This window comes from Camelus bactrianus, chromosome 14, assembly GCF_048773025.1.
Source record: "Camelus bactrianus isolate YW-2024 breed Bactrian camel chromosome 14, ASM4877302v1, whole genome shotgun sequence".
Classification (NCBI taxonomy): Eukaryota; Metazoa; Chordata; class Mammalia; order Artiodactyla; family Camelidae; genus Camelus; species Camelus bactrianus.
This window is the reverse complement of record NC_133552.1, coordinates 10,358,514-10,372,937: the sequence shown is the minus strand read 5'-3', so window position 1 is coordinate 10,372,937 and position 14,424 is coordinate 10,358,514. Positions and strand designations below refer to the sequence as shown.

General features: G+C 44.5%; 1 protein-coding gene across 1 annotated transcript; it reads right to left on the bottom strand.

The window, feature by feature from the left end:
• Positions 1–961: 961 nt before the first annotated feature.
• CCNA1 (cyclin A1) lies at positions 962–11,218 on the bottom strand. The gene is made up of 9 exons (XM_074378637.1): positions 10,864–11,218; positions 10,191–10,376; positions 5,886–6,132; positions 5,569–5,693; positions 4,941–5,164; positions 3,636–3,840; positions 2,585–2,698; positions 1,539–1,672; positions 962–1,226 (listed from the first exon to the last, which is right to left on the bottom strand). Exons 2-9 carry the CDS (start codon positions 10,353–10,355, stop codon positions 1,175–1,177), a joined length of 1,266 nt encoding a protein of 421 aa, XP_074234738.1. The 5' UTR covers positions 10,356–10,376; positions 10,864–11,218; the 3' UTR covers positions 962–1,174.
• Between the last annotated feature and the right edge of the window lie 3,206 nt (positions 11,219–14,424).

Sequence of the window (14,424 nt, the reverse complement as noted above, 5' to 3'; positions counted from 1 at the left end):
CCTACCTGGGTATAATCTATTCTATGTAAAGAAAATCTGTGGTTCTCGCCCCAACCCCGGGGCAGGCCCGGAGGCAGGACAAACCTGGCCACACCTGGCCACAAGGCTTGTGTCCCTCCAGGGCTCCTGGACCAGGGCTGCTAATCTTGAGATTAACAAAATTTCTGTTCAGTCCCAAATGAGCACCACTCTCCCTCAAGGTCAAGTCGGCTCTTGATTTTCCTTCCAATCTTTGAAAGAAAGTTACAGACAAGCATGTGTTTGTTTCAGTTTTCCTCCTCTTGTATACTCTGTAAGTGCTGCTGAAAGGGGCCATGTGGGAACGTGTAGTGAGTTGAACTGTAGGATCATGAATAATTTCAGTTTGGGCTGCGTTTAGCACAGATATCTCCCAAGGGACAAACATGAGGGGTTAGCTTAATTATTCTGAAGTTCCATCCTATGGTAAAATTTTCTTTTTCTACTTCTCTGAGCATTTTCTAAGGCCAAAATATATGCTTGGTGGGTAACTAGATCAAAACTGAACACTGACATGATGGTGTCCCTTTACCAAATGAGCATCACATCCCTGATTTAGGATTAAATGTAGATTACCCCTCAGGGGCACTTGACCACAGTTAGTCCTCAACCCCACTGTCTTTACTCCCCAGGGCCCAACAGGGCAGCTAGAATAGACAGTACTTGCTTCCATCCCTTCTCTACTCTGTCTAGGCTTGGAGTTCTGCCCTTGCCAATCTACAGAGAGCTATATGAGTAGTAAGAGACAGGAAGGAAAAAGTCTCCAGGTAGCCGTTTACCAAGCATGAGAAATCTCTGGATTCCTCTATGTAATCCTAACAGTGTGCCAGATTTACAAAAACAACTTAGACGAATTCTTGAAATAGAGATGACATTTATAATTACTCTCAACTAAAATTCCAGACAAGTATGCCAGCCGTGGTAATCAGTAAATCACACATGGTCAGAAGACAAGCTGTTTATTCTTTAGACACTGTCAGACTATATTAAAAGCTACTAACGTCTAAGGGAACCTAAATACATTTACATTAAAAAAAAATACATGTCATCTATGTCATAGCAACACTAGTTGACCCAACCTGCGGAAACCTGTGAAAATTAAGACCAGTTGTGTTGATCCAGAGGTGAAGTTCCGAAAGTGCTTCAGTTCTAGAACTTACTGCAGAGGGAGGACTGCGGGTGGCTCCATGAGGGACACGTGCAGGTGCCTGAAATGAGACCCAAGGCAAGTTCAGCACCAGCCAAAGATTTTGGTGTCTTAAAATGTCACTTAGGCCGCAGAAATCTTTCTAGCAGTTTTACGAGAAAGGAAGGACCTGGCTGACTATATGCACTGCAAGCCGACAAACTGTAACTCTAGGCCCCTCCAGACTGATCTTGTTTTGACATACAACCCTACGTTTCCAGCTTAGCATCAGGTACAAATCAGGACAACCTGTTCTAGTTTTTAATTCTGAAATTACTATACCCTATTCAAGCTTTAAATAGTGATCGTGGACAGGACAATTTCAGGAACTTACTTTGAAGTCTTATACTTCTCCCTGATTGCTTGCTGGGGCCGGTGGGGTATAACGAGGCACGCTTTATGTAGCTCACTCAGGCAGGGCACAATTTCACTTAATGAATAGCCTGTAAATGCAGCAAGGGTTTCTGGCTAATCAAGACAAAAGACAAAAGAAGAAAACTTCATCATATATCTTTACAAGGTAGCAAAAATCTGAAAACTGTGAAATAAAGGACACGAATCACTTAGTAAGTGTCCGTATTCATCCCAAAAAAAACCATAATGCTCCTTCAGAGACTTTAGAAGTAAGATATTAGGAAGAACAGTCAGAGTTCTAAATTTGCTCATATTGTACAATTATAATGCTCAGCTTGGGGACAGTTTATCTGTTCTCTCATGAGCAAGATTTTTACTGGCCCCTAAAGAGCCTCTACTTACCTGAACATTCTATTTACATAGACTATGAAAGATTCTTTGCCAAAAGCAGTATAAGAAATAAGAATCCTAGAAAACAAAAGTAGGTGATGCTCCACTCTTTTAGCATGAAAAGTGAGCCTCCAGAACCAAATCTTGGGGGTCCATTTTCCATCTTGCTAACCGTCGCAGGCCATAAAGCAATGCTAACTGCCCTGTTCCCTTGAAAGACTGATACAACCTTCTGACCATCCTACTTGGATCCAGATTTTTTTTTTATACTGAGAGGAAAAGTCCACATCTTTGCCTCGAAGCAGTCGATGCTTATGCTAGAGGCCCTCCTTGCGTGAGGGTGGGTGTTGAGGTTTCCAGGCCTGCTTCTGTTGAGTGAGGGACCACCATCTCTACCACCATCTCCTTGACTTCCTGCAACTTCTCCTCCCCATGGGGCTAAGCCACTGGGTCAAAGCTATGAAGATGGCCCCGCAACACTCAGCAGCATGGTGTAGTCTGCTGGCAAGACACCCAGTTCCCTATTGAACTAAGCCTCGCTCGTAAGAGGCCAGCCCATTCAAAGCCTTGCACATTAATGAACAGACTTGAGATAGTCTTTGCAGTTCACCTAGAAGGAAGTCATTAGACTCTTACCCAGAAGTGCCTGTTCACAGTATAGTTTGCCAGGCAGTAAGCGGCTGCGGCTATCAGTGAAGGAAGATATTTCAAGAACGGGTCAGCTTCAAGGAGACTCAGTTCTGCTACGTACTAAGCACAAGAGAGAAAAATCTCATTGGAATTAGGAACTTGACTAAGGTTACAAGTAAATCTGGAAATGTCAAGGGAACAAACTGTGTCATCTTTGTTCAACCTGCATTTAGTGATGAGCACAGAAATAGATGCCCAAAATTATTCGCTGGGTTAATGATTGCCATGCCTGTCCATAACCAGAATAACATTTATGTTGTAATAAATTTCAATACACAAGTATTTGGCTGACCCAAACAGTATATGTGATGGGTGACTTATACTAGCAGTGCAGGTTTATGCTGGTCAAGTAGCATCGCCCTGGCCACCGAAGTGGACTAGAGCCTTCAGCCAAAGGCAAAAATATGTCCGTATTAAAGGTTTCAATTTATCAGGCAAATGCATGTAGTTCAGAGACTAGAATAGTACCAGTGGGAATTTATCAGAGTAAAAGACACGTATTGGGAGATCTATACAGACATCCTTATTACTCTTTGCATAGCATAGAAACACCAGATATATTAGATCATTATAAATGGAAACCTCAGTTTTCAAACCAATACTTATGGTACCTTAACTAAAGTTCTATAACCAAATAGTGCTTTATTATTTAACATGTTAGGATGAGATTAGAACTAGATCAAACCATATTTATTTTGTTCCCATTCTACAAACCCAAGGGTAGTGTGTGCTTGCATGTGGTCTGTATACAACAAGAGAACAGTTTCTAACCTGAAATTTCTCTAAGAGTTAGGTGATTAGACAACCCATGTCTGCTAAACACAATCAATAGTAATGTGTCATAACCAGAAGTCACGTTCTTAATATTAGCTCTCTTTCAATTGCTAAAAAGCTTTTCTGGGCCCAAGGCAAAGGACTGAAAAGAAAGGCAGAAACTGAAGGAGGCTGTTTTTTTGCCCAACTTGGCACCAGAGTTCTTGGAAGTCCCGTGCCATACCTTGGCCAGGTTCTCAGTCCTGACGCACACCCCCTGCCTCCGTAAGTACTGAAGGAGAAACTGGTTGGTGGTTGGCACCGTCAGATCAAAAGCCAGGACCTTCAGGAGCAGGTGTTCCATTCTCAGCAGTTGTCGTTTTGTGTAAGTGTCATCGGTTATGTAGACAAACTCGTCTACTTCTGGTGGGTATATTTCTTCATATTTCCTATGAAAGGGAAAGGGTTGGGGGAAGTGAAGCTTGGACCCTGTGGCTCTCCTTCTTGGGTGCTCACTACCATGCCTGTCACCTGGCCCTTGCAGACTTAAGTGTCACTTAACAAATGGCTAAATAGTACAGGGCTGTGAAAATATTAGGAGCTGGTTTCCAGAATGAGAGCATGCGTATTACAAGGATACGTCGTACTTACTGCTAGGACTAGTAAAGGAGCAATTTCAGACCGAGAATTTTAGGTTTGGGCCTCTGGTGTGCTGAAAGATTCCCAATGACAGACATACAGGTAAATTCCTCTTATGTCTATAGACTTCATCTTGTGGGAAAGAATGTTATGTTGAACACAGTGGTAGAAAAAAATGCCTTAGGTCTTAGATTTTTCTAAAAAAAGATCAATTTCAGCTTTCTCTATTGAATTATCAAGAGATGCTCTATATCCAAGAGAAAGATACTGGGACAACTTCACTGTTATCAATTCTTTGCTTTTGCTTTTGTTTCTCCTTTCTGTAGAGAAATTTTTGCAAATTTTTTGGCATTAATACGTATAATGTCTCAGACCAGAACAGAAAAAATACCACTACTCACCAGCAGGTCACTTATTTAAAAGAAGCTTAGCCACAACCAGCCCTTTTCTACATAATTAGGTATCTTTATGAATGACTGATAGTAACAGGAACCAGCTAGACTAGTTTATTCACTGTGACCAAATAAACTGGGTTATTATGGGTCACTCACTAGATCAGGAAGCAGGCTTTTATATAACTGAAATCTCTTTAAACAGGAATTTATACTCACAATAGAATACAAGTAAAAGACTACACAAAACAGTTACATTAGATCCTGAACTGGAGCCGATGGCTGCCTTCCTTATGATATAGGACTTGTTGTTAAGAGGATCTTAAACATCTCAATTGAAGAGTGAACACATGGTAAGATTCAGCTTCTCAGTAAATATCGTAAAAATGATATTTTCTCAAAGGAGTCATGCACAAGCTTTCATTGTCAAGCACTGCATTTCTTCAATAAATGGGAATGGAAATCAAGTGTGTAGACAGGCTGAAAGTCCCCCATTATTCAAGCTGCAGAACACTTACGAAGCCAGCAGAATAGCTGCCGTTCCTACGAGCTGCAGTTTCCCTCTCAGAACAGACATGCACGACAGGAACCTGTCCAGGAAGTTGACGGCCAGGTAGAGGGTCTCTGCCCGGAGTTTGTACTCCTCCCCCACCTCCACCAGCCAGTCCACCAGAATCGTGCGCATGCCTTCCGTGATGTCTGGCTGCTTCTTCATGTAGTGCGCCTTGGGCCTGTGTCTTACCTGTTAGGGGAAAGAGTTTCCACGTTTAAATAGTTGCTTTGTTAGAAAGATCGCTTCATAGTACAGCTGCTGTTTTGAAAAAGCTCATTGCCAAAGAAATCTTTACTGTAGCATGGAAGAAAGCGTGAAATCCTGGCTCTGTGTAATGCAATTAGTTAATAAATAACTTAAAGGAGGTGGAAAGTGGCAATGATGGCCATTCCCGAGAGTGAAATTCTTAATATACAGACCCTCTGGGTCACAGAGATAGGATCTACTTGCTACTCACCTCACGACTTTCACAGCATTCTTAGGTTTGGATGTCACAAGAATGCCATTCACTAATGGTTGTGGCAAAGAGCTTATAACTGTCTTAACAGGAAGTGCTTGGGGTGCTGGAAATCGGGGAAGTTAGGAAAACTCACTTCAGCTTCTCTAAGGTACTGATGAATTTCTTCAGCATATTCAGTCACATTTATCACATCTGTACCAAAATCTGATGCATCTTCAGGCTGCGGGTGGAGAGATGAATCCACCAGCATAGGGGAAACTGCGGGAGGGTTAACATTATTGGGTTAAGACATTTAACTTGTAAACACAGGTTCCATCCACTAACCCTCCACACAGGCAGTTGTGAAAATCATTTATTACTTCATGGTTTTCTCTTGCTAGTTATATGCTAGTGAACACTGCAGGTGATTATGAATACAGGGGACCCTCGGCCTTACGTGAGTCAGATCACCTGTGTTAAAATCCAGCAGGAAGTGAAGGTCTGAGTTGAGTGTGCTGGTGTCTACTTCGTAGGGCTCCTCAAACACCATCCGCTCTTGCCCCACGCAGCTGTCTCTGTCCCCCTGCTCAGGTTCATCCATGTAGATGTCAAATCCTTGCTTGGCGGGCACGTGAACTCCGTGGTCGGAGAGCGCTGTCTTTCCAGCTGGAGGCCAGACATTTTCTGATCCAGAGAAACACCTGAGTGTTGTGAGCCCCTAGAAAAGGGTTATTTTTTTTTGTTAGATGCCACCCCGTAGACCACATACGTGCTAAGAAATCCCCTGTGATTCAAACCAGCAGGCTGGGAAGAGGAGTGGAATCTTACACTGAAATATCTATGTCTGTAGTTTAATTTTCAGAAAATGAAGCTTCCCCAAAATGATTTCTCCCTTATCTTTGTCTACATTTGACATTTGGGAAAAGAGCTACCTAAAATTTGTCATCTTCCTCACATATTTATCAAGGAAAACTCAAGATGATAGGAAAAAAAGAAAAAAGAAAAGCTACGAGCTGACCTCCAGAGTGAGATAGGTACCACACGTGGGGGGGACTGTGGAATCGGCTTTCGCGCTTGTAGCATTACACACTTTTATACCAACCCAGCGTGATTCCTAACACATCTTACAGAGTTCCGACAGTCCTCCTTAAATAGTAAACTTTTGGTCAACAAGCCCCTGTAAAGTTCCCTTTTATACCCAGTGATTTAGAAACGTGATGATTTTAGAAATGTGTACTACTAAACTCTCTTACAAGCCAGAGAATCTTATTACATGACAGAATGTAATCACCCTTAGGGAAACCTAACCCTCAGTTGCTTCTCCCTGGTTCCTGTAGCATTAACAATGGGAACAATGGGAATGAATTGAACACCATTGCCCATTAAGGTGAGTCATGTTGGATGGCCTGAAGGTCAGCTGGGCCAGGACAGGTGGGCAGGCTTTATGAATCTGCGTTCTATTTATGCAAATACTGGGTGAAGCTACTGCATTAACCTTTTCTTGTTTGTAATTAACCTTGGTGTTTACTGTTGAGGCTACTTCCAGGTTAGTATGCGGCTCCACAACTTTCCCTTCCATCTAGCAAGTTAAACATGTAGCTAATGTCTAGTAAACAAAAAGTGCTTTATGTAGTACTGGGGGAAAAAAATCAAAGGGACTATAAAGGGCCCAAATCACAAGTTATTATAGCCGGATAACCATGACTCTAAATTACTACCAAGTTTGACTTTTGCTACATAGAGATATAAATGTACGTGGATTGAGACATACATTCATTAAACAAAGATTTGCCGAACATATTCTATGTGCCAGACACTATTCTAGGTCCCCATTTAGCAGTGAATAAAACGTTCAAAGAGGACTGCCCTCATGGAGTTTGGTGGGGGGGTGGGGAGGACAAACAAGAAAAGATACTGTCAGTCAGGTGGTGATAAGTGCTTTGAATAATAACATGAAGAGGACAGAGTTGGGCAAAGATATGAACAAGGTAAGGAGTAAGTCACACAGACAGAAGAGGGAAGAGCATTCTGGGCAGAGGGAACAGCATGGATGAACACTCTGACGTTGAAGTGTGTCTCAGAGACACAGCAAGGAGCAGACAGGGCAGAGTGAGAGAGGGAGTCAAAATCAGAAAGAAAAAAGAAGCCGTAGCACGTGGGCCTTACCACAGGCCATCTAAGGACTGTTCCTATTCAGAGATGGGCGGCCACTGCAGAGTTCTAGGCAAAGGTGTGGCATGATCTGACTTATGTTTTACAAGGACCGTCTCGGCCGTGTATGGGTATAGAGATCAAGGAGGATGAGTAAGATGACCAGTCATACAACTTGCGGATTCTGGGTAAGACACAACAGAGGTTTGGACCAGGAAGGATGAGAAATGAGATTCTAGACTTTTTCATAAGTAGAGCCAATCGTATTTTTTCAGCAAATTAGATGTGGGGTTGGGAGAAAAAGAAGAGTCAAGGTTGACAAAGGTTTTGGGGGCTGAGTAACAGGAAGGATGGACATTCCATTTCCTGAGATGAGGAAGACTTTGGGGAGAGCAGGGTGAGGCCAGGGCTGGTGTTTGGTTTTGTGGCACTATGAGATGCCTACTGTACGATATGAGTGGAGACATCCAGAAGGCAGCTGACTCTGTGAGCCTGCAACATAGCTGAGAGGTCCAGAGGTAAAAGAATGAGTCGTCAACGGGTGGATGGCACTCGATGCCAGGAGACTTGAAGCGATTGCTGAGGGAGGGAGGGAGTGCAGATTCAGATTGGATACTAAGCCCTGGCACATGCTAACTTTTAGAGGTTGGATAAGGAAGAGCCAAGATATTGGGGAGACAAGTCTAGGGAGCTCAGTGGAAAACCAGCAGAGAGCCATGTTCTCCAAGCTGAGTGAGAGGAAACTATCAGGCAATAAAGAATGACCAACAACGTCAAATGCTGCTAATCAGTCAAGAAAGGAAGGAACTGATTAAGAGTTGAGTCAAAGAGAATAAGAGAAGAATTTGAGACAAGAGTATTCATTCAACAAATATTTGTATTTCTAAGTTTAGGCACTGTTCTAAACACTGGGAACACAGCAGACAACCTGACATCCCAAATCCTCATCCTGATGGGGTTTATAGTCTAGCAGGATAGACAAACGCTCAAGAAATATTGCTATAAATAGGACAGTTGCTGCAAGGAGCTTTGTAGTAGAAAGGTTTTTAAGGTTGAAAAAATTACCACAATATATTTGCATGCTTCTGAGTTTGACCTAGTAGAGAAGAGAAATCTACAAAGAGAAAGAAAAGTTGCTAGAATGATATCCTTGAAGAGGAAGGAGAGCATAAGGTGTGTTGCACACATGGGAGGTTCACCTCGCATAAGAGCAGGGACACATCAGCTGTGTAGCAGGAGGGGATGGCAGAGTCTATGGTACATGGGGGCATGTGGGCATTCTCTTCTGGTTGCATCTACGTTTTTAGGAAAATAGGATATAAAGTCATTAGCTGAGAGTAAGGATGGAGATAGAGGCTGTGGAGGATAGAGAGAGAAGGGAAAGTATAAAACAGATTTCTATAAGAAGTTCGTAGAGGAATATACAGGAGTGTAAAGGTAGCACCAGGCAACATAAGAGTGTTAACTAATGGTTATGAATTTAATGTGAGCCCACTCAGCATAGGCATAACTGCCAATTTTTAAGAGGTTTTAGACTTGAAGTTTAAAGAAGTAAACATTGCTAAGCACATTAAGTCTCTTAAAACCATCTTTACTCAATTTTTTCCAAAGCTTGAAACAGATTACCTTGGGTATATTTCTCTCACTAATCAGATGCCACCAAAACACAGATGACTTGAACAGTCAGTAGATAAGGAGGAGCTTCTGATCTGGCCTCCATCATGGCTTTTTTTTTGGCGTGGGGGTGGGGTGGGGGGTGGCTTTCTTAAACCTCTCAAATTATCTCACCTATGAAATGGAAAGAACATCTACCTACCTACTTCACGGTACTATTGCCAACGTCACTCCACTACAGATGTACCATACAGGCTTAAGGCATGGCTATGAGAGGGTTGTCTAATAACAGACTTGAGGAAGCTTTTTTTTAATCTCAAAATCCATTCTTTTTTTTTTTTTTCTTTCATAATGGATTTTTTTTTTCAAAATCCATTCTTAAGGATCCAAACCCCTCATTTGCATTTTAAGTGTCTGAATTTGTTGCCAATCTGGTAAGGGAGGTACCTATGATCAGTTAAGCTCAAGCAACTAAGATCAGATGGCCTGTGATCTGTTTGCCCAACTGTCCTTTGTCAGTCCTGGGGAGAAGTCTACTTTCAAAGCACGCATTTTGAAGTAATCTACTCTAGCTGGAGCCAATCCTGATTCTAACACCATCACCAACTAATGTAACAAAGGTTATCCATAATGCTTTAGGCCCAGCCCAGATCAGTCTGAATACCACTCCAACCTGGGGGAGCCCCACTTCCATAGTTCATTTGGGGGCATTCACATTTCCTTTTAGCCCACAACTTAAATGACTTTACACATACTTAAACAGTTCCTAGACCTATTTCCTTGATGCTGGGAAAATGACAGAGAAAATTATTCAGTATTTCTATCTGGAAAAGGAACCAGACAAAGTGATCTTTAAAAAAAAGAAAAAAATCAATGTCCCTGTAGTCTAGATTCCAGGGTTAGAATACTCAAGGGGAATTGGTAGGTAAAACCGTGAGAGAAATCCACCTCCCACCATGACAGCACAGCCCTTCTTCACAAGCAGCCTTCCCAGCACTTCTCAGTCATTACCTGGCCACAGGTCCTCCTGTACTGCCCATTCTCAGTCAGCACCCCTAGTACTGTTCTTTGTGGCGGATCCTGGCCGAGCTGGCCTCTGGTTATCATTTGATAGGCATCAGGACCTTGGGAAGCTGGACCCAGCACTGCTCCGCTCTTGGAGCTGCTGAGATGCATATCCTCAGTCTCCACAGGCTGCTGCTCTCGGGGAAGGAGAAACAGACAAGCCGGTTAGTCAGAGTCTTCCACTGAAGGCTCCAAAGATGCAGCGAATCCCTAGAAGAGAGAGCAGAGACATATAGCTTTTCCTACAGTTATTAGGGCTGAAAGGGTATGAGCCACCATACAAGCGATCAAAGCTGCTTTGAACCAAAACAGTGATTTGAATCTCTCCAGGCTTTCTTCCAAGACCTGGGTAACGAACGGCTGGAAGGAGAGAGACATCAGACAAACCTCTAAGCCCGGACACTAAGCCCTAGGTTAACGGGGAGACCAGACCTACAAACCTGTGTCTTTCCCGGCTATGATGCTTATCTGACACCCTACCATCCTCCTGCCTGCAAACATATGACCCAAGATACATCACTGTGGGAAAGTACGCCCCCTTCCGAAGTGACAAGCTGAGTTCTCTTCCACGGCCCTCCTCCCACAAGACAGAGGACCCCAAAACCTGCTTGGAACCCACAGCGGGCCTCGCTCTTCTCGGCCTTATATCTTGATATTTGTCTGGAACAATTACCAAGCGCACACGAGGATTGGGAGTGAGGGGCCGCCTGAGGGGGCGGGGCGGGGGCGGGGCGGAAGGGGACCGAGGTGTTAATAGATTCCAGCCCGGGCGCCGGGCTCCCAGCAGTGGCTGCCCGGCGCTCAGCGCCGATTACTTTCAACCCCTGCCCCGCCCGCGTCTATTGAATCGGCCAATCAGCGGCGCTCCTGGTCCCCGCTGGGGGCCGTTTCCATGCCGACCGCTGCAGGCGCGCGCGCTACGGGGCCGCATCGCTATGGCGACCCCCTCACCTGACAAGCTCCAGGCCGATGCACCGCCAACCGGCGGCCCCCGGCCCCTCCTGCGCGGCCCTGCCCGGGCGTGCCCGGGCGGGCGGTCGCTGTGGGCACACGCGCCCCTTCTGGCAGGCGTCCCCGGCCTGGGAGGGAGGAAGGGGGCCCACCCCTCGATGGCCGGGGTTTGGAAGGGACTGTTTCCTTGAACCCGTTCTCCCAACAGCCGCTAACTCCTCCCGCTAACGTCTTTTCCGCGGCCCGCTCCTGAGAACCTTGGCTCGGGAGAGCGACGCGACGCCCTCGGGGCAGCGCAGGCCGCGGCACCTTGACGGCGCCCGCCGAAGGGCGCGGCTCGCAACCCTTTCCCGGCTCACACACCTGCACCTCCTCCCAGAAGGAGGACAAGTATCAGCGGGTTGGCCCCTAGTTTGAGCTGGAGCCTCCTAATCCGTGGTGGCGCCGTGTCCTCGCTCATTTTGGGTGGCCGGCCTGGGTTCTGGTGCATGTGGCCGGGTAGGGCAGGAGAGGAGATCTGGAGTTTTAGGGTCGCACGTGGTGCTCGCAGTCTCCACGAGAGGTCTTCCCCGACGGGTTCCGGCAGCCACGGTGTGGAGCAGGTCCAGGAACGCCAAGATAGTGGCCCAGGAAGAGGAAGGAACGCGGTGGCAGCGATGGGGACTGGGACGTTGAGTGGGACAGTGGTGAGGCTTGGAACTGGGGGCTGGGCAGGTGCGCTGGCCACGTGAGGAGGGAAATCCTTGGATCCGGGGTGCAGCAGGTAGGGAGCAAGCAGGGCGGGGTGCGGGGAGAAACCAGGAGCTTTTAACATGGAGGTAGAGGTGAGGGTAGAGAAGGGGTAAGGGAAGAAAGGGCCCTTGGAGGGCGCTCTGGCGCCTGCAGAGGTAACTGGCAAGCCAAGTTTTTTTTTAAAGTATTAAATGTTATGTACCCACACACACTGCATATACATTTCTGCTTTTGTCTGTTTCTATTTTTGTAAACACCCATCCCTAAATTTCTGAAGCAGACCCCCGAAACCATTCAAAGGGCCATTTTAAGAAATGGTTAGTTATTGCTTTCTTCCTTATTTTGAATGGAAATGGTTGTTAATCTTACCTGCCAAAAATCTCTTAAGTGTTCTTTATTAACGTGTTCACCCATCGATCTGGGTATGCATTACTTTAATGGGTAAATTGAAGTATTTCCACAGAAAGTGCGGATGAAAGCGTTTGTTGGAGTCAGACGTTAAGAGGAATTTGGGAAGCATCTTGGAAATCCGTGCTGGGTGCAGGAGGAGCGCAGAAACGGATTTTGTTCAATATGAAACAAATTTGTATAAATTTATCAGCAACTTTAATTCACTGGAAAGCAGCAATCCCTTTGCACCCCGGAATTCCTGTGCCTTTGAATATGAAGGCAACACAGGAGCTCTGGTAACATCTTGATTGTGGCAACACCCAGGTCGGTTGCAGGCAGGCACCAGATGCCCCATTTTGCAAGATGCCGCTATCTGGTGGAGGAAAGGAGCTTTTCTGCCCTCCTCTAGCCTCAGCCTCGCGCCGCTTTTGGAAGCCTTTCCAGGAGCCCTCCCCAACCTGGCAACCCTGTTGTGATTTCTGGGGACACTGATGGCCTCAGTAGTGAACTCCGTTAGGGACTCGAGCAAGTCTTGCCGAGAGCCCGGGCAGCCTCGGCGGGGACAGGACTGCCCAGCACTCACGTGACCTCACCCTCTGTACATCCCTTCTGATCTGGTTTCCTCGACAAAGTGACCGAAAATCTCGTACTCTTTGCCTTTCTTCCAAGACAAAGAGGCCAGTGCAGTGTTTGTTCCTGGAGTCTGTCGTTTTGATCCTCTTTTCTGAGATTGAAGCTCAGGCAGGGAAAGGGTAGCGCTGGGCTTCCGCAGGGGCAGCCCTTTGAAGTTGGGTGACCTGGCTTAAATCTTGTCTGGACCAGAAGAGGAGGCTACTAAGATGTCTGTGGCCTCTCAACTGCCTTTAGTCTGAAAAATGCCTTTAAAAAAGAAAATAACTCTTAACCAGACGGGACCCTCAAATTATTTCATACCTGTTTCCCCTACCCTCTCTCATATGAATTGCTGCAGCCTAATATGGCCTTAATGCATGTGAACTATTATCATTCTATGTTACCATCATTCTCTCTCCATCCACTTTGTTAAACTGTGGCCTGTGATTTTATTGTGCTGCCTTAGAATTCAGTATTCAATCGCAGTAGTCCTCTGGTCAGGTCTTAAATTGGAGAGTAATTCAGATGAACTGATATTTATGTATGTTTCATATGTGTGTCCATGTAAGTTCAGATATTCATATAACTTGTGCAACACTTACAGCTTTCCTGACTTTTTAAAAAAAATCACTAAATATTTGAACAAGTAATGATTTATGGCACAAAAACAAACTCAACTAATAAATAGGTGCTCAATTTTTATAAAAAATTTAAATGGAAAACTTGGCCTTTGATTAGGAAAAACAGGAGCAGAGAGAATAGAAAGGACTTTCTCACAAATGCAGTTTTAGTGAGATTCATGATTATAATTTTACTATTAGTGTAACAAAATCACGGTTAGAATTCAAAGTTGAGATTTTCAATATCTGAGTTTGTTTTACATAAACTATTTGCTAATATATTGAGAAGGAAACAATGTATTTTATTAATAATGTATCTTTAATGTCTAAAATATTTGGTATAACTTGCATGCTAATATAACACTTTCTCAGGTTAGAAAATTACTTGGTCAGCACTTCCTGCCTGATACTCAGTCCTCAGCTAGTTTTGATGCTAGGATTAATTTCCATAATAAAGATGACAGCTGAAATCTTTCCTAGGAATTTTTAAAACCCCAAAGTCCTATTAAAACTGACTCCTCCCCCCTCCAAATTTCAATTCAAAGACAGTCTTTTCTGTTTGCCAGCAATTACCTGGCACTTCAGAAGCTGTTATTACTTCTATTCCAAGTGCTCACTGTAGCTAGTAATTAACCTCTTGTTCAAACATGTCAGTTTTCATTAATTTGTATGAAATCAAGTTGATTTTCAGTATAGAGCCGAGAAAGATGAAAAACTAGAAGAACCAATATTTTTGTTTTTAAGGACAGGGGTCGTTTTAGGGATGTATTTTGCCTGTTCATGGACATGTGTCTGCCATTCTTAGGTATACATTTAGATTCAGAACACAGCTCTGTGGTAAGATGAAGGACAGATGCTAGGGATGGTGGGCAATT